General features: G+C 38.4%; 1 protein-coding gene across 1 annotated transcript in view; it reads left to right on the forward strand.

Moving 5' to 3' along the window:
- LOC127424219 (FERM domain-containing protein 3-like) overlaps positions 1 to 19894 on the forward strand; it is a 142305-nt gene that overhangs the window by 52444 nt on the left and 69967 nt on the right. Inside the window, exons 2-9 of the mRNA XM_051669206.1 lie at positions 399 to 503; positions 2894 to 2936; positions 11075 to 11153; positions 17217 to 17314; positions 18164 to 18287; positions 18388 to 18475; positions 19017 to 19105; positions 19448 to 19511. Of these exons, the coding sequence (XP_051525166.1) occupies positions 399 to 503; positions 2894 to 2936; positions 11075 to 11153; positions 17217 to 17314; positions 18164 to 18287; positions 18388 to 18475; positions 19017 to 19105; positions 19448 to 19511 (690 nt within the window). The remainder of the gene's footprint in view (positions 1 to 398; positions 504 to 2893; positions 2937 to 11074; positions 11154 to 17216; positions 17315 to 18163; positions 18288 to 18387; positions 18476 to 19016; positions 19106 to 19447; positions 19512 to 19894) is intronic.

Consider the following 19894-nt stretch of genomic DNA (forward strand, 5'->3'; position numbering starts at 1 on the left):
TAGCTCCTGACCCATATCTGCGTGATTTCATGCATTGCAGTGCTGCCACACGATTGGCTGATTTGGCAATTGCATAAATAAGAAGGTGTACCTAAAGTGAGATCACTGAGTGTATATTTGCCACTTTTATTAGCTTTTATATATTTTGAATTATATTAACAAAAATAAAATAAATACATAAAAAAAGTTTTTTCTTTTCCAGGTGTAAATCTATAAACTTATTATAAACACACGTATCAATATCATAGTATGCTGTTTCAATATAATAGTGAGAACGGGCTTGAGTGCTTATTGAGTAATGATTAAACCAACCAATCTGCATGACTATATAAAATACTTGAATTATTATGTTGTTTGAATTTATTATACATTATACTTTTTTTTTCTTGCCTCTACAGAGAGACACAAAAGGGCAGTTTGTCTTCGACCATGTGTGTAACCACTACAGTTTGCTGGAGAAAGATTACTTTGGCATCAGATATGTGGATCCAGAGAAACAAAGGGTAACTGCATTCCTACTCATACGATGTCATTTGATGCTGTTCTCAATAATTATAAGTGTCTTTAGTGAGTTGAATGTTCACATAAGCAGATATACTGTATCAGCAAGGCTTTCAGTGTGGTTTGGAAATTTCCTTGAATGTTCCTTGAAGATTTATATTGTCTTAATTCAGACAAAAAGTCAACATGAAACACCATTCGCACAACCCATTTTACTTTTGTTATATGACAATTCTGAGTGAAACAGCACATTCAATTAGAAAAAATGCAGGACAGGATTTGATGCTATCTACCTGGAATTGTTTGGAATGTGAAAAGTGGGCATTATATACCAGAACAAAGCCAGACATGAAACACTGCCTTAATAGCTACTTGACTAGTGGAATATAATAGCCTGTGCTGCCTAGGTGACGTCAGTGGAAAAGGAAAGTCATTTACATTTAAATGAAAGATTATGACAAATTTTTTTTTTCTCTTTAGAATAACGTGCACTGATGACTCAGACCAAAGTGTATTTGTTTACTTTTGTTTATATAGCAAACAGGGTCAATGTCAATTTCATGTTGACATTATATTTTGTTTACAAACACAAATGTGGATATAAATGTGCGATTTAAAAATTTTCAATTAACCAAAAAAGTTTTGTAACTCTTGATAATGCCTTCTAAATGTAGACAAACTCAAATACAAAATACTATATTGCCATGCAAAGGCAAAACACGGTAACAACACATTTAGTCCAAACTGAGTTATTACAGTACCTAAATCAGGTCTCTTGGTATGTCCTGTAATGGAGGGGTTTGGCTCAACTATGCTCAGATTCAGAGTAAAAACTGCAGAAAATACAAAATCCACACTAACATGCTGAAGACATTTTATTTATTTTTTCAGTTTCAGTTGGCATAGGTACTGCATTTTGTCTTTGTGGGGAAGTATGCATTTATGTAAATGTACACATTCTGTAAGATTGTATATATATTGTAGTAGGTACAGTATAAACAGTATATTCTATAAGAAAGCAACATGCATACATTACACTGCGTAACTTTTGTTACCAGGACAGTGATATTTTGAAATGTACCTATTTCCAATGAGAAAACGGGCGAATTTGTATCTTATCGTTCACAGAAAGTCAGAAAAAAACAACATATGAATCCAAATGAACATGTGTTTATACTAAAGTAATATTCAAAGCCATGCTGGTCCATAATGGTAACAAGTACCCGTCTCTTCCACTGGCTCACTCGGTGCACCTCAGAGAGGATTACAACAGCATCAAGACCTTGCTGGACGCCTTGAAGTATGATGAGTACGGCTGGGAGGTCATAGGACTTCAAAATGGTGGCATTCCTGATGGGTGTCCAAGGCGGTTTTACCAAGTTTCCCTGCTATCTTTGCCTTTGGGACAGCAGGGACACCAAGGCACACATGCACAGGCGGGACGGGCCACAGGAGACCGAGTTCTCTGTGGGGAGGAACAACGTCAAGTGGGAGCCACTGGTGGACCCCCAGAAGGTGCTGATGCCACCACTGCACATCAAATTGGGCCTTATGAAACAATTTGACAGAGCTCTAGATAAGGAGTCGGCAGCTTTCAAGTACCTTCAAGACTTCTTCCCTAAGCTGTCTGAGGCAAAGGTCAAAGCCGCTGTCTTCGTCGGACCACAGATTTTGGAATCATATGTTGTTTTTTTCTGACTTTATGTGAACGAAAAGACACAAATTCACCCGTTTTCTCATTGGAAATAGGTACATTTCAAAATATCACTGTCCTGGTCACAAAAGCAAAGTTTGTTGGGAATAATAGCAATTTTCTATACTTTTGAGGCATAAGCAATTAGGAAATAACACTTACTACCCAGGAACAAAAATTGTGTTACATAGTGTTATAATAACAGATGTAAATGCATCTGTTATACTGTAATACTGTACTGTATATTTACACAGAGTTAAACTCCATTCACACAGACAAGACTTGATTGACAAGTTAAATCCAACTGAGAAAGAAATCATATACAAAATCTCACAAATCCAACGTGCTTGTTTCTTCACTCTCACCAGTGTAGATACTTCATCCTTAAGTAGTCTATAATACTGCCTTTAAATTCTGAGCAAAGTTACCATGACAACCGACCAAGGGGTTTTACCCAACTGTATGTACGACAGTGTTTCTTCAGTCAAGCAGAAAATCTCCCCACTGCACTGCTGTGAATTATTTACAGCCATTTATGTTGTAATATTAACGCACTTTATAGAACAAATGCAGGGTTCATTGGTGGGCATCGTGTTTACAGTCCTTGCCTGAGCAGAATTCTTGTGCAAAGTGCTTGCCATAAAAATGTTTGATTGACCATCTCTTTTTTCCTGTTGTTCTCCTCTTTGAATTTCACAGCATTGGTTGGACCCAAGTAAACCAGTGGTGAAACAAATGAAATGTGAGTTTTATTTATGTCTTTATTGTCCCCAAAATGGTAAGCAATGCTCCCAGTTGCTGCATATTGTATATATTTAAGCTGTATCAATATGGAGTTGCGCTCAAACATAGGGCCCATCTTTTAATTTGCAGTGTAAAGCAATTTAGAACTATTAAATTTGAACATCTATGTTATTGGACAGATATAGTAGAGAGAAAGGAGGCCCCGCTCACTCGTGGGGGAAAGAAAAGCCCTGTTACCATAGTTACTTATCCATACCTATGAGGAAAATGTGGAGAAATATCAGATAGATTTGGCTATTTTAACAACGAAAAACATGACAAAAAGCTGTTGTGTACAAACAAAGCCAAAAAATCCAAAAGTTATTTTATATCGCCCACCAACTGACAAAAATAGAAGCCAAAAAAGAGTGCTGTGGCTGCAAGCTGTTGAGACATACAGCAGTTTCTGAGCAGCTCCTGGCTACATCAAGACAGAAGTTTACATTCATTTTGTCTTTTGATTGGTATCTAAAACATTTTTAACTGCTTTATCATCATCAACACTTTTATTTATACCTTTTAATATGACTGATGGTCAATTAAATGATTGTAGCCTATACACACAATATTGTAAGTTTTAGAAGTGAAACCAGTGATATGGCTCATACGAGTTCAATGGAAGGCCCTTAATTATTTTAAAATGATAATTTACACCCTCAGCAGACAATGCAATTAGGCTTATAAGGCAATTATACATGTTGTTAGACCTGCAATAAAACTGTGAACTAAAGACAAAAATTTGGATTCAGTAATGAGGGAGGAAATATAATTTATTAAACATAAAAATGATAAGCAGCAATATGCAATATAACAAGAATTAGACCTTTAACCATAAGCAGTTTTCCTAATCGTTTCTACAAGTAGTTTGTTTGGCAGTAAATGATTTTCACAAATATTTGAGTAGTATTTACTAGGGCTGTCGATTTAACATGTTTATTGTGATTAATTATCATGCCCCTGACCCGAAGGTACATTCCGTGATTAAAGTATGTATTTTCATGTTTTTTACGAGCCGCGCCAGCAGAGGGCAGTCAGCGCGCCTACACAAACTTCAAAAGCAGTGCAGCCACAGAATAAGAGCCGGTCACAGACACAAGACAAGATTTTCAAACTTTCAACTACTTTTAGCTTGACAAAGCGTCCTACAAACGCATGGTTTATGAAGCTGAAAACCAGAGCGTCAAAAGCGTCTGACGGATATGTACACTGACTAACAATTAAAAATTGTAACGCAGATGAAACACATTAACTCATCCTGTGAGAGCAGGACAGACTGACGAACTCAGTTGCAAATTTAATTGCTGTTAACTGTTTAATGATTAGGCTTGTTTAATGATATGACAATAAAACAAACTATATATTGACTACTAAAGACTTTTTTTGTCTAATCAATATTTTACTTGTCTGCCACAATAATGCAATTTCAGGGTGAATTCCAATCAAAAGTAAGCGTCCTTATGCCCTACTCACTCCGAAGGGCAGAATTATTTAAGTGAGTACTTAAGGGAGCATGGATTACTGTATGAATGTATGACTTTGAGTGGTGTCCTCTTCCCGTAGTGCCCTTCAAGGGCGTAAAATTTCTGTTTGGAATTCGCCCTCAATCTGGATTTCTGAATTATTATATTTATTATAAGAATTGTTCATTTATCTTTATTTGGGGGCCTTTCTCAGAAAATATTCAATTGACTGCCTAAGTAATTACATGAACATACTCCTAACCTACCACGTATGGACATGTTCGATGCATGCGCACAATGACTGCTTTGTGATACTCTTTAGTACAGTCAACAGCACATATTCAGACCCCATGCACAGATGTGACTAAGGTTAGGTTTAAGGCCAAAATATACTTTGGTTGTCCATGCGGCGTCACGTCTCACGCACAGTGCGCGCAACACAAATTTCGTCATCAGCACAGTGCACGCGGACTGTCCACATGTCTAGAAATACTGGGCTGCATGCGGACAGTCTGCATTTTCTGTGCTCATGACGAAATTTTCTGTGCACTTTACCAAGACGTAGCAGCACATGGAAAACATCTAGATTACTGAAACGTAACCCCGGTTCCCTGAAAGGAGGGAACGAGACATTACTTACGTCGAATGATGACTAGGGGTCAATCCTGAGTCCCCGATCTCTCTGAATAGTTTTCAAATCACGCTAATTCTGATTGGTAGATGTCTTTCAAGGTCCTGCCTCCATGCTCAGCAAGCATATAAAAGGCCAGGTGAAAGATGGGCTCGTCAGGAACTTCTTCGACTGAAGCAGCATGAGGATCTCAAGCAATTTTCAACGGTAATCAGTATCATGGCAGGAATAGGTAACCTCTCGTTCCCTCCTTTCAGGGAACCGGGGTTATGTTTCAGTAACCTAAACGTTCCCTTTCAAGTTGGTCACTTGACATAACTTACGTCGAATGATGACTAGGGGTCCCTATAAAATAATGCCATAATACTGATATGGCTGCTCTTGCTCCCCATCATGTGGTAGCAAGCTAACAGACAGCCCGTTTCCCTACCTGGGTGGGGAAGAGTCAGAGACAGCGAGTGACACCTAGTGCCACTGCCATAGATGAGATTTAGACAATCTTTTCCATAGAGCTCACATCAGATGAGGTGATGAACTGTTGGAGGAAGGACTGAATCACGGTCTTTCAATCCTGGTTATAAAGGGGCTTCGGTCGAGTAAATCTGATACATCTCACTCTCATAGGAATTTTGTAACAAGATCATGCTTGCTTATTGAAATGCCTTTAACTGGGGTGCGATCGTCCCAATAGTCGCAACATACACCTTCAATGCTGATGAGGATAAACCCACAACAATTTACAGTTAACAACACAGGTTTTCATTCCGTGATGCACACAAGTCTCACCACTTTAGCATATACAGACGCCTAGTAGAGGGGGCTCTGGCTTCTGCAATGGTGTCAAGCACTGTGTGCGACAATCCATCTTTCACCCATGTTCCGTTCAACGGAAAAACTTATAGCTTCCACAGCTGTAGCTGTGAAATCTCCCTTTCTTGGGATTTGTCATGATGGAGCTTTCAGAAGCCTGACCCGCTATGGAAACCAGAACTGGTTGGGCCATTTCGGCGCACCTAACAGCTCTGCTTCCCAATCTATCCTGATCCTGCCCAGAATTTTGTGTATCAGGTAGGTAAGGGGAAACGCATTTTTGCATTTCTACACTGGCCATTAGTGGGCTAAGGCATCCGCCCCGCGGAGCCTGGCTTAGTGAGTACCACCCAAAGATGGAATTTCCAATCTCAGGGGCGAACGCTCTGGCCCGAGAGTAGATCAGCCCCATATTTATTCGTCCGGGAATGTGAACTGCCGATGTGAACCGATTTGAGATGTTTGTGACTTCTGAGTAGAAGATGTCGCATCAAATTCAACATTGGACATGAATGAATTTCCCATTTGGCTGTTTAGATAAGCCATCATTGATGTGTTGTCCATCCAGAACAGCACATGTAGACACTGGAATTCTAGATGAAAGGCTTTTAGACCCAGAAATACTGTCATAGACTTAAGGCAATTTATGTGTCATTTCAGCTTCACACCCCTGCAGGTGCCGAAAGCTGGACACCTATTGCACAGGGCTCCACAGCCTGTGTTTGATGCATCTCTGGTGGCCACCTTGTGTCTGGACACCATGACGCCTGCTTGATAAACCACAGTTTCCTCTCACTGTGACCACGCAGCCATCAGCAGCACGTCACCAGCAGGCATAATTTCAGACGGCTCCATGCATCTCATGGCACTCTCGCACTGACCCCGCACTGAAGGGGTCCCATGTGCAGTAAACCCAATGGTGCGGCTGCTATTGAGGCGGCCGTCAACCCGTGAGTTTTCTGAAAATGATTTCAGGAGACATTTTTCCCCCAACTTGAAACTTGCAAGTGCAAATAATGGAGCGGATGCGTGCATACGTCAGACGTGCTCGCATTGTGTTCAAATCTATTTCCATTCTGAGAAATTAGATTCTTTGAGCCGGTATGAGTACACTTTTTCCAATTGACTCTCATACCCAGCTGCTACAAATGTGCAAGTAAGATATCTCTGTGCTTGCAACACCGGGCATATGACTGTATAAAATTAGCCAGTCATCCTGGTAATTCAGAATGCATATTCTATATTCTGATCATCGCTGGGAAAGGTATTATGACACCGCCAGGGAGGAGGTGCATCAAATTATCATTGGACGCCACCAACATCCCCCTGGTGTACTTACTGTATTTATGTCACCATTGACTCTGTTGTTCATTTGAATCAACTTTTTTATACTGGAACTCTGGTTTTTTCTTCAAGTGACGGAGAATAAATTGTGCATGCCTGCCTGATAGTTGTGTAAGAAAACGTCAACATCATCCTGTGACATCATGCATTCCATAGTCCTCTCACATGGACCCAACTAATGGGTCTTATGTGCCGTGAACACCGTAGTGTGGCAGTAGCTAATGCGACCATAACCTAGGTGCTCTCTGAAATACTTTCAGAGGAATCATTCTCCATAATCTTGAAGTTCATCAAGTGAGGACATGTCTTGCCAGTTGCTGCAGATGAGCTAGCCAAATGTCTTTGTGCTTGACACTCTGAGCTTTTGACTGTGCTAAGGTATGCGCCGGCCACCGCTTCGGCTGGTACGGTGGGTTTCCGTGCCAAACATTTATCCTGGGATATGTCATACGAAATTGAATACTCCATCTAACTCAGAATTTTGTTGGCATATTCCATAGGTGAAGATACTACAAGTGGAGAGCAAGGGGCCCGCAAAGGCCCGGGAGCTTCCTTGAATTCTCTGTGTTCCTTATCTGAGTTTTGCACAACACCTGTCTGTACTCCACAGAGGAAGTGTTGCAGGAAACTGCAGACGTGGCAGTGTTCTTCGACAAGAACACATAGTGTGTTAATGCTCATGCATTCGCAGAGAATACATTGTGTATCATTGAATGTTGCTTTAGTGTTGGCTCTGCCCAAGCCTGAAAGAGAATAATGTTCAGGAATACACTTATTATTTCGTCCCGAAAAGGACATACTATATATCACGAGTGTTGCATTTTGTTTGTATGATGACACACCAAACAGCCTTTATCAAGAGGGATACCACTCCTTTTTTGAAAATCATACCTGTAATCGTAGAGAATACATTGCATCGCTGAATGCTGCTTCAGCATGGGCGCTGTCCAAACCTCTATTTGTAGAGAATACATTGCATCGCTGAACATTGCTTCAGTGTGGGCACTACCCAATCCTCTATTCGCAGAGAATACATTGGATCGCTGAACGTTGCTTCAGCATGGGCGCTGTCCAAACCTCTATTTGTAGAGAATACATTGCATTGCTGAACATTGCTTCAGTGTGGGCGCTGCCCAAGCCTGAAAGAGAATAATGTTCAGGAAATACACTTGTGATTATTTAGTCCCAAAAAGGACATATATATCATGCGTGTTGCCTTTTGTTTGTATGAAAAAAAAAAAACATTTAAAATACACAAAACAGTATTTTATCAAGAGGCACACTTCACCCAGATACTGTATGTCAGAAGCACACCACGCGAGTTGCGTTGCTCAACCCTTTGAAGAGCGTGAGGATTTTTCTCATCCAGATCTCCCAGGATTTGGAAGAGTGAAGAGATGTACTAGGTGCAGAAGCGAGGCATATGTGTGCCGAGAAACACTTCTCCCAACTGTGGAAAGATGGTAAAACCCTTCTGCTCCTTTTTTGGTTTTAATGTGGTAAAAGTGTTCACTCCTGAAACGTCCATGCCAGCCCGGTAGAGCGCATGCAACGTTTTTGGAGAGTTCGGCGTGCTTCTCAGGGAAGGACGGCACCCACAGGGCACTGCTTGCTAGAGAGAATACATACCAGTTCGGCTGAACTGTAACATGCCTCGCCTTCCAACGGCGCTCCTCTGGGAATATGCTAAATGAAAACTAACCCTCTGTCCAACAGTGAATTTCACTGGCATATTCTACAGGTGAAAACATTATAAATGGAGAGCAGGAAGCCCGCAAAGCTTGCAGGAACCTCTCTGAATTTTCCACACTCCATATCTGAACCTTGCGCCACAGCTGTCTGTGTTCCACAGAGGAGGTGTTGCGGGAAACTGTAGACGTGGCAGTGTTCTTTGAAAAGAACGGCTACCGCGAGCGAAACATGTCAATGCTCGTGCAGTCGCTGAGAATACATTGTGCATCATTGAACGTTGCTTCATCATAGGCACTGCCCAAGCCTGAAAGACAGTAAACGTTCATTAAATACACTTAAGATTATCCCGTCCTAAAAAGGACGTATACATCACAGTGTTGCATTTTGTTTGTATGCAAATAAAAAAGGAAAAAAATGTATATTTTATCAAGAGGAATACCACTCCTTTTTTGATAATCATTAGGATATACTTTGCTGGACACTCAGGGAAGGAAGATCCTCTGTTTGCCCCGTAGTATTGAAGAGAACTTCATCCGCTGAAACTGTACTTACAATAAAGGGCGTGAGGAGAGAGATATGTTCTCGACTGCTGAAGGAGAAGGTTCTGACGAGTCCGTCTCCCGGCCTTTTATATGCTTGCTGAGCATGGAGGCGGGACCTTGAAAGACATCTGCCAATCAGAATTGGCATGATTGAAATTATTCAGAGAGATCGGGGACTCAGGAGTGACCCCTAGTCATCATTCAATGTAAGTAACGTCAAGTGATGGACTTGAAAGAGAACCAAAGTATTCTTTGATCTTAAAGAAATATATCACCATAAAATGAAAATTCTCTTATTTATTCACCCTCATGCCATCCCAGATGTATATGACTTTCTTTCATCTGCTGAACTCAAATGAAGATTTTTAAAAGAATTTCTCAGCTCTTTTGGTCCATACAATGCAAGTGAATGGGTGCCAAAATTAGAATCTCCAAAAATCTGCATAAAATAATCCATAAGACTCCAGTGGTTTAAACAATGTCTTCAGAAGCGATTTGATAGGTGTGGGTGAGAGATCAATATTTAAGTCAGTTTTCCTCCCTGATCAGTCAATCTCCATTTTAACTTTCACCTTCACCTTCACATTCTCCTGCTTCTGTTTTTGGTGATTTACATTCTTCATGCATATCGCCCCCTACTGGGCAGGGAGGAGAATTTCAGTCGAAAAAGGACTTAAATATTGATCTGTTTGTCATCCACACCTATAATTTCACTTCTGAAGATATGTATTAAAACACTGGAGTCGTATAGATTACTTTTATGATGCCTTTATGTGCTTTTTGGAGTGTCAAAATGTTGCCACCCATTCACTTGCATTGTATGGACCTACAGAGCTTCTTTGTTCTGCAGAAGAAAGAAAGTCATATCTGGGATGGCATAAGGGTCAATAAATGATGAGAGAATTTTCATTTTTGGTTGAACGATCCCTTTAACCCTAACAGTACTAAGACCAAAACAGTGTTCTTTCACTTTCGTCTCCGCAAATGTGGTATCTCGCTAGCTGGAGATCAAAATGGATGTGAAGTCAAAGGCACAGCATGGGGGTTTTACGGGGCATGAAAATTCAGAACATGATGGCACTTGTCCGGAATTTGACACATTGGGACTGACTTTAGTTTAAAAAAAGATTCCGAGCCAACACACTGATTTACCGTGTAATCATTTTGAGGCTCCATTTACTTGGAACAGTAAGCAACCGTAAAGCAACAACATATAACACCCTAGCAACGCCACTGCAACCATTAGAACACCCTACCTTTGCTGTGGCGAGTTTTGTGAGAGAGGCATATTGGATGAGTGGCATGTGTGCTGAAAAACAATCATGTGCTGACGTGTAACGTGTCTGAATTATTTAGTTCTTTGCATGTTTATTGTGCAAATGACTCCTCTAAGTAGACAGTCTCAAAGTGACAAAATATTTTCCTTTGGGCTCTGAACTCTGCAGACTCATGTAGTTTACCTTTGAAGACTTAATTTGATTCCTCACCAGAAAAGGTTCCCTCACCTCATAGATTAATATAATCATTTTAGCTTCACTCATGCCCTCGCTAACAGTTCTCTGCATAATCTGTCTCACTCTCTTTCCAACTGACTGTTGTTGGTGTGTGTTGTTTTCAGGTCAGCAGCCATACACAATGTGCTTCAGGGTGAAGTTCTACCCTCAAGAGCCAATCAAGATCAAAGAAGAGTTGACAAGGTAACATACTTATGATCTAATGTTAAAATGACAGCAGAATAATGTTAAAACAACCCTGGCCCTTCACTGTGTAAACAGCTCTGAAAGGCTCAAGTATTTGAGATAGAGGAGTCTCTGGAAGAGATTTGCATTTTAAAAACGCCCCCAGGGTCGATTGCTCTAGTTTCATTTGGAAACAGCATGTTGTTTACCGTGCAGCTGAGGCACAAGCAGTAACGGACGATCTGTGGATTCTCTCAAGTCAACATAACCAATGTGATCTTATTAGTGGGTGAATCTCACAAAACCTGTCAAGAACATGTCCAGGTCATATTTCACCCCAAACTCAATAGAAAGATAGAAGCATATTAAGCCTATTTTTTTTTTTTTTTTTTTTTTGTGTTCTGGAATTTTTTTTTTATGACATTTTAGCACCTAAATTCTCACTATAATGCATTTTGGTGTAAAGGATGATTAAACAAACATGCTTTCATGAAATTCACCCTAGTAGGTTACTCAAATTATTTACATTTTGGAGGACATACAGTATGTTGTTATGTATTAGTGTCATTCCAAACTTAAAGACATACAGTATGTTTACATTGTTAATTATATATTAACATCATTAATGGTCTTATTATTTGGGGGGGAAAAAATCAGTGTGGAATAATCAACATGCCAGGAAGCCACTTTTTTGTCATGTGACAAAAACAACAATTAGATGAAATGACATCAGATGGAGGACCCCTGTAGACCCTCATAAATCTTTTTATGAAATGGAAAGGTTCTTCAGGCTGTCAGATGTCAAACGGTAAAACCCCAAGAAAACGTTGTGATATTCAGTGTTTGAAAAATACATTAATTAATAATATTTTGAAATAAAAAGATTAAAAAAAACTAGAAAAATATGTTGAAAAATGTATGGAAATAATCTGTACACTCACATATTTGCAAAATATAAGGTGTTACTTTTAACTTGTAACAATTGACATTTTTACACTGAAAACTTTTGTTAAAAGGATGTTTTAAAAGAAAAAGTATCTAAAGACCTACGGAAGTCCTGAACACCACATTAATCTTTTTATTTTATTTTTTTCAAATTTATTATAGTTTTGTATTTTCAAATTAATTTTTATTTTAAAACCATTTTCAAATTTACTATAAATTTCTGTTTAGTTTTTGTTAGTTTCATGAATGGTTTTGCTAGTTACAGTTTACTTTTAGAGTTATTTACATCTAAAATGAAATGTCAAATTTTTACTCCATCAATCTACACATATTCACTTTGTGCGTTTCTTTCAGCATCTCCTTTACACGCTGAGTTACTGTTTGCATGTTTAGCGCAATCATGGAATTCATTTGTGCAGTATTATGAACTTGGGGTCAAAAGCAGCATTAAAGGGGTCATGACATTTGGAATTAAAAAGTTTGTGGAACTTATGACATCACAAGGACTAAATACATCTTCATATGAGCAAGACATCAATGCCTATTTTTCATCATGGCACCCTTGGCCCAACCCACTGGTGCTCAGTCACAGGTGAAGAAGAGAAAAATGGGGCGATGGGTCGTGGGAGATTTATCTACACCAGAGGGGACTTACACAGGACACCTTCATGTGCCTATCTGGATTTAAATGTTTTTCTTCATAAACCTGCACTATATGAACTTCTTCGACTGTTATCATGCATCTCGCGCCGCTTTTAAAAGATGCAATGTCAAGTTATAACTCTAAAAAGGAGACCTCCATTCTGTTTTATTCAGCTGTGCTGTGTCTTGCTGTTTTGAAGGCATCCTGGACCATCTGTCAGGGAATGAAATACCCATCTGTGCTATTTTAAATTTTTAGTCTTTTGTAAACATGCACTAGATGGATGTCTTTGATCTTTTGGATGCATTTCCACCGATGTGTGCAGCGTTTTAAAAGGATAGTTCACCCAAAAATGAAAATTCTCTCATTTTTTACTCACCCTCATGCCATCCCAGATGTGGATGACTTTCTTTCCTCTGCAGAACACAAATTAAGATTTTTAGAAGAATATCTCGGCTCTGTTGGTCCATACAATGCAAGTGAATGGGTGCCAAAATGTTGACACTCCAAAAGCACATAAAGGCAGCATAAAAGTAATCCATACAATCCATAGGGTGACCTATTCCTTTAAGAGCAGTACAAGCGCAACTTTTAAAAATGCGTCTCATTCTGCTGCTACAACTGACTTGGAAAAACACATGGAAGATGTGTGATGTCACTCCTGTGAAGACCAGCATCTCTGCTTTGGCCTGTTGAAGCACCATGATTCAAGCTTCGCAAAGGAACTGTTATTGAAGGATGGAGCCATTAAAAACACTATTGAACCCTTAATAGATTTTTCTTTTCATCATCTTGGACATGATAAAACATGTTTACTACTTTAAATTTTGTGTTAATTGTTAATAAGGAAATTGAATCTACAGACGAAAGCAAACATATCATTCTGAATAGATTTTGTGTCATATCTTCCACTAACATTATCAAAGCACAGCGTTTCAAAAACAAGCTTTGATTCCATTTCACTAATTCTCTATAGCATACACACACACTTGCACAGACATCTGCATATATACACAAACACACACTCAGACCCACACACACCCACTTAAACACTCACAGATTGTTAGTGTGACTAAGTCATTAGTGCTGCTTACACAACATGATGCTTTGTGCATGTACACCATCTGAACTGTGAAGATAAATGTTTCTGTCTCTCCATATTGTCCACGCTTTCTCACTGGAAAGAGAGATCCTGTGGTTGGACAGGAGCTTGAGAGAGTGCAAGGCGAATATGCATGTCTAAGCATGTGTATTTTGGAGTCCAGGTTGTCTGAGCTGAAGTATAAATGGTTTACATCCTGTGAAACAGGAAGGAATGGTTTGAGATGGACGAGAGATGCGTTAATGTGAACGTTTGTGCTATTTTCTACTGCAAGCTCAGTTTAACACAGAAAATAACTATGTATCTTTTTCTACCACTCTCTCTCTCTGTTTAATATTTAATTGACATAATGGATTTGAGTGCAGTGGGGTAGGAAAATATTGAAGGGAGAAAACAGTTAGGTCAGAAACACTCTCTCTGCAAGTACACAAACGCAGACACAAATGCTTGGCAAACATGAAATCTAAATTGGCCCTATTTTATTTATTTATTAATACATGTCCCTGGTCTTACAAACTTATGAACTATGCTTTTAAAAAAAATCTTAATTAACTTCTTAACTTCTTTATTTTGTGTAATCCATTCACTCTTTTGTGCCATTATCAATTCAGTTACCCTATATGAGGTGCATATATGAGGGTTATCTACTTAGTTTTAGGCTCAAATGACATTTCTTAGACAAACATTAATGCTGAGGATTTAATAAGTACCAGGCTCTCAAAAGCTCAATTCCTTGTTAAAATGTTGGTGTAACGAAGCAAGGCTAGCTTGCCAGTGAACATGAGCTAACTGGTTGACATTTTTACCCTGCGGTCATCGTCACTGAAGTGTTTGTGCCTGCTTTCACAAATCCACACTGAATTTATCATTTCTGATCTGGAATCAGATACGATTTGCAACTTGACTTCATTGGGAACAGTCAGGTTTAATGCATTTTTTACGTAATCTAACATGACATTCGCCATTTTGCGTGCTCGAGTTACCCTTGAGTCAAACTATAACATCCTTAGACCCAAGCGTGTCTGCTGTGTGCATTTTCCAATTCCCCTTTTGATTTGTAACTAATAGCACCTAATAAATAAGCAAAAAATGAAATAAAAAATTCTAGAGCAAATAGTTTTCCTAAAAATTAATGTCCACTTATGTGGACAGCGGGTCAAAGTTGTGAAATTTTAAATAATACCAAGCTATAGAAAGTCAGATTTTTTTCATCAAATAGTTTATTATGTGTCCAGGAGTATTGGTTATTCATGTTTTTGAGATGTTACAGACATAACAGCTGATTTTCTGTAAAGTTGATTAAATAATTCTTATTGAAAGTAATGGCCAGCGTCATCTATTCACTGCCATCCATGTTAAAATAAAATTAAGCATTATAAATTCTGAATCTAGATGCTACTCTTTACACCCTAAACAGGTTTCAATGAAAAAATTTGAAGAGATTTCTTACCAGAGGCACTTTTGTTGGAGCTGCGCCAGTAGAAGTGCTTCACAGAAATCGATGCCATGCTGTTGTGTCACGTGACTCGGCGCCAGAAGTTTAACCCTTAAGTGACAGTCTAGAGTGTTGTGAACATTATTCAGTCTGTATAAATTAATACAATATTTTTGTTAAAAAAAAAATTCTCCCCCTTTTATCCCCAATTTGGAATGCCCAATTCCCAATGCACTCTAATTCCTCGTGGTGGCATAGTGACTCGCCTCAATCCGGTTGGCAGAAGACGAATCTCAGTTGCCTCTACGTCTGTGACCGTCAATCTGTGCATCTTATCATGTGGCTTGTTGAGCATGTTACTGCAGAGACCTAGCGCGTGTGGAGGCTTCAGCTATTCTCCGTGGCATCCACGCACAACACACCACGCGCCCCACCGAGAGCGAGAATCACATTATAGCGACCACGAGGAGGTTAACCCAATGTGACTCTACCCACCCTAGCAACCAGGCCAATTGGTTGCTTAGGAAGCCTGACTGGAGTCACTCAGCACGCCCTGGATTCGAACTTGCGACTCCAGGTGTGGTAGTCAGTGTCTTTACTTGTTGAGATACCCAGGCGCTCCCAGTCTTTATAAATTAATTTAAATTATGAGTTGTGTATAGCGAAGACAAAATACAATGTCCACGCATGTGGACTCGGGGTCGCACAAGGATAATGTATCATTTATTACACTATTGCACTATTGCACTACAGCAATCCCTAAACACCTTTTTGTCACTATGCACTGCAAAAATTTCCTGTTTTATGAAATCATTGCGTGTAATGTCTAAAGTTTGATTTTAAGGTAATTTGATCTAATATTTAATCATTTTTAAAATGTTGTACATTTACATAGCTAATGAATATCCTGGAAATGAACACATTTATTTTGAGACAAAATATTGTAATTTGCCATTTTTGATTTTGTTCAACATGATTATATCAAAACAATTTCAATAACTGTCCAGGGAGTGAAAGGATAGTATTTGGGGTAAAAAGCCTCCCTGTTGCAGGGGCTAAAGGCCCCTATTAAACAACATTGTTTTTCATAAGTTGGGGGAATAAATTTATGAAAAATGTTAAAAGTGGGCTCACATTTACTGATCCAATCACAATGGCGATTCATTTGTTTATAGAATACTTTAGATGTTATGGAAATTCAAATGAGATTGAAATGAACAAGAAATTATGCACCCTTTTTTGTAGTGGTTATTTTGAATAAATATTATTTTAATTTGTTACTCAAAAAAGCTTCTTGAAGTCTCAAAAATATTTACATAAGTTGACAAATTGTGCCCTATAACTATTGCCCCAGGTGTGTGGTAAAAGGCTCCCTCGCCACCATTTAAAAAAAGAAAATAATTTTATTCAAAACAATCTTCTGTTGTTATTTCTTTTCACACAAATTATTTGTTGCTTCATCAGTATTCAATAAAAATAAATGTATTTCTTGTATCTTGAGACACTTTGTGACCAGAAAAAAGCTAATTTTCCTTAGGGTGAGCCTTTAGCCCCGTTGTACCCATATATGTTTGTTTACTTTGTTGCAACACCTGCTTTGAACAGTGACAATAGAAGTTCAAATGAAAATTAATTAAATGTTAATTCTATGTTTAAGAATGTTTAAACATTCTTTTTAATTGTTTAAACCTAAAGTCCAAAGTTGTATATTTCATATAATAACAAAAAAATATTATATCGTAGTAAATTATATTATGAAATTTGCTGATGCTATTATTAACATCGGAGGGTTTGGTATTTTACATATGTAAATTAGTCCGTTTAGGAGTGTTGCTTTTTTAAACCATTGTCTGATATGGGCCATATTTAAAAGGTCATGTGAACAACTTCACAAAAAATGGGTTTTAAAATGTACCCTTCATTGTTGTTTCTCTCTCTATCTGTCTTCCTGGTCAGGTACCTGTTGTATCTACAGCTGAAGAGAGACATTTACCATGGCAGGATGTTATGTCCATTTGCTGATGCTTCGTATCTTGGAGCCTGTATAGTACAGGGTGAGATTACAACCTTTTTTTGAGATGGCTTTTACAAGCAATCACATTTTTCGTTACATTTTGTGAAGTACCACAACCTTATTTGAGTATTCTTTGAAAGCAGACCCACACTATTGGGAATGCAGTGTTCCTGAGACATTTTTTACTTGAGGCTTTAAAAAAAATGAATTGTCATAATTAATATTTCTAAATGTCTCACAAAATGTTCCCTGCTCTCAAAAGAAACATAAGGTTGATACATTTTTACGCTCTCATTACAGACCCACCTACATTTACACACTTATTCCAACGTGATAAGCTTGCGCAGTAGCCTACCTGATAAAGCTTTGGACTTTGGACTCTGCTTTTGGAAATCTGCGATTCGAGCCCAGGCAAACACGTAAACTGACACATGAGACGAAAGTTTTATAAAAGTGAAGTGGGTAAAATGACGTGATTGCTTCAGAAAATTTACTTTTCATGTTGCATTTGCTTTTGGGACATTATCGTTTAGGTTTAGGGGTTGGTTGAGGGTAAGGATGTCTGTTTTGTGTCTAACTCTCATTTGATTTTAGATCACTGTTGGTTAGGTTTAGGGTAACATTTTAGGTTAGGGAGGTACGTTTTAATACCTTTATCTAAGACTCACCTTAAAATCCTTGTTCTGATTATGACAAGATTTCACTTGCTTTTGGCGCACCCCGCTGGACATTTCACTGGGAAACTGCAGTGAAACGTGTAAAAAGATGTTTTGCAAAAATGTTGCCACAGATACATAATGTTCATGAGGTCAGGCTGAACTTGTGGGCTATATTTCAAGTCTTCTGAACAGAATTAAGTGAACAATTAAGAGTGTCTGTCTTGTTCTAGCTGAGCTTGGTGATTATGATCCTGAGGAACATCCTGCAGACTACATCAACGACTTCAAGCTCTTCCCCAAACAGTCCCTCAAACTGGAACGCAAGATCATGGAGATCCACCAGAATGAGCTGAGGTGTATATATATATATATATATACTGTATATTATCAACATAATCAGTTTTTGCCCTCAAAACTGAGCTTTTATATTGTAAGACCTTGTCTATTTCTGTAGGGGACAGTGTCCTGCACTTGCAGAATTAAACCTACTTCAGAGGGCTCACACATTGGATACGTATGGAGTCGACCCACATCCATGCAAGGTGCAAATGTCATATGTGTTGGACTAGTAATAGATACTATAAACAGTAGTTCTGACACGTTGCTTTAACCTTGAAATGTTTGCAATGAACATTATAGCCTCTCCTGCCCAATATGATTTTGTTTTATCGTGGTTTAGTTGACTCTTTTTTTGGTAGAAACCAGTGCAGTGAAATGGAGGTTAATTATAAAGTAGTTTTAGAAATAAAGTGTTCTCATACTGAAACATCACTCAAATATTCTCAAAGCATTTCCCTCAATATAAAATCTCTGCTTAGATATTTGAACACCATCTATGCTCTGAATAATGAGGAGTTTACTGAAAAAAAGGTCTATTTTGCTGTTTATTTTTTGGGGAAAATCAGCCTACAAATGGCTTATTTATAGTTGTCTCTGCAAATTAAACTGGGATAGGAGAAAGTATTTTAATATTGAAAAAATTACACACATCACCATTAAAATTCCTCATTCAACTCAACTCAACTCTATAGCTATGACCAGCTAAGTCATCATGGTTCTGATCTTCACTGTAATTCCTTATAGGATTTCACAGGATCCACAGCCTTCCTGGGATTCACTGCAAGAGGGTTTGTGGTTTTCCAGGGAAATAAGCGGATTCACCTTTTAAAATGGTAACTCTAAGAAATTTCTTGTCATTAGCTTCGTTTTTTCTCAGTCTCACTCACCACATCTACCTCACCCTACTCAATCACATGTAGCCAAACTTTTGACATTTGGCATAAAGTCTAATGCACATTTTCTGGCCAAGAACTGTTTGATTGACATGCAAAGTAACCAATCACAGTTCATTTGTTTTACATGACATTTAAAGGCAGGCAAATCTAAAACAAGATTGCCACTTAGTGTCTAAAATAAACTCTTGAATATTTTTCAAAATAATGTAATGGATTTATGACGTAATGTAATAATCTTTGATCATTTTGAATGACTGTTGAAATGTGACATTCCTGCAGGGCAGATGTCAGCAAATTTAAGTTTGAAGGGAAAACGTTCTATGTGATTGGAGTACAAAGAGAGGTAAGATGGCTTTTCTGTTAAGCTGTTCTGTTTATATCTGATTTGAAGCTCTTATTCATGGTAATCATATGCAACACTCTCATGTGATCCATAGTGCATTTACCACTGATATAACACCTGGCTTAAAACCATTAGATGTTGTACATTACATCATAAGGATGTTTTTACATAATCTTACGTTATCGCACAAGTCTAACTTTGTGTACTCTTTGTGTTTTAATTCTTGTAAGACCCTTGGTAAACTCATGTGTGCCCGATATATTCACCTCAAGTTAATCTTGTCCTCTGTATTAATGAGCATTCTCATGTCTTTATTCTTTATTCCATTAAGTGATAGTCCACCCAAAAATGAAAATTCTCTCATCATTTACTCACCCTCTTGC

The sequence above is a fragment of the Myxocyprinus asiaticus genome, chromosome 33 (assembly GCF_019703515.2).
Source record: "Myxocyprinus asiaticus isolate MX2 ecotype Aquarium Trade chromosome 33, UBuf_Myxa_2, whole genome shotgun sequence".
Classification (NCBI taxonomy): Eukaryota; Metazoa; Chordata; class Actinopteri; order Cypriniformes; family Catostomidae; genus Myxocyprinus; species Myxocyprinus asiaticus.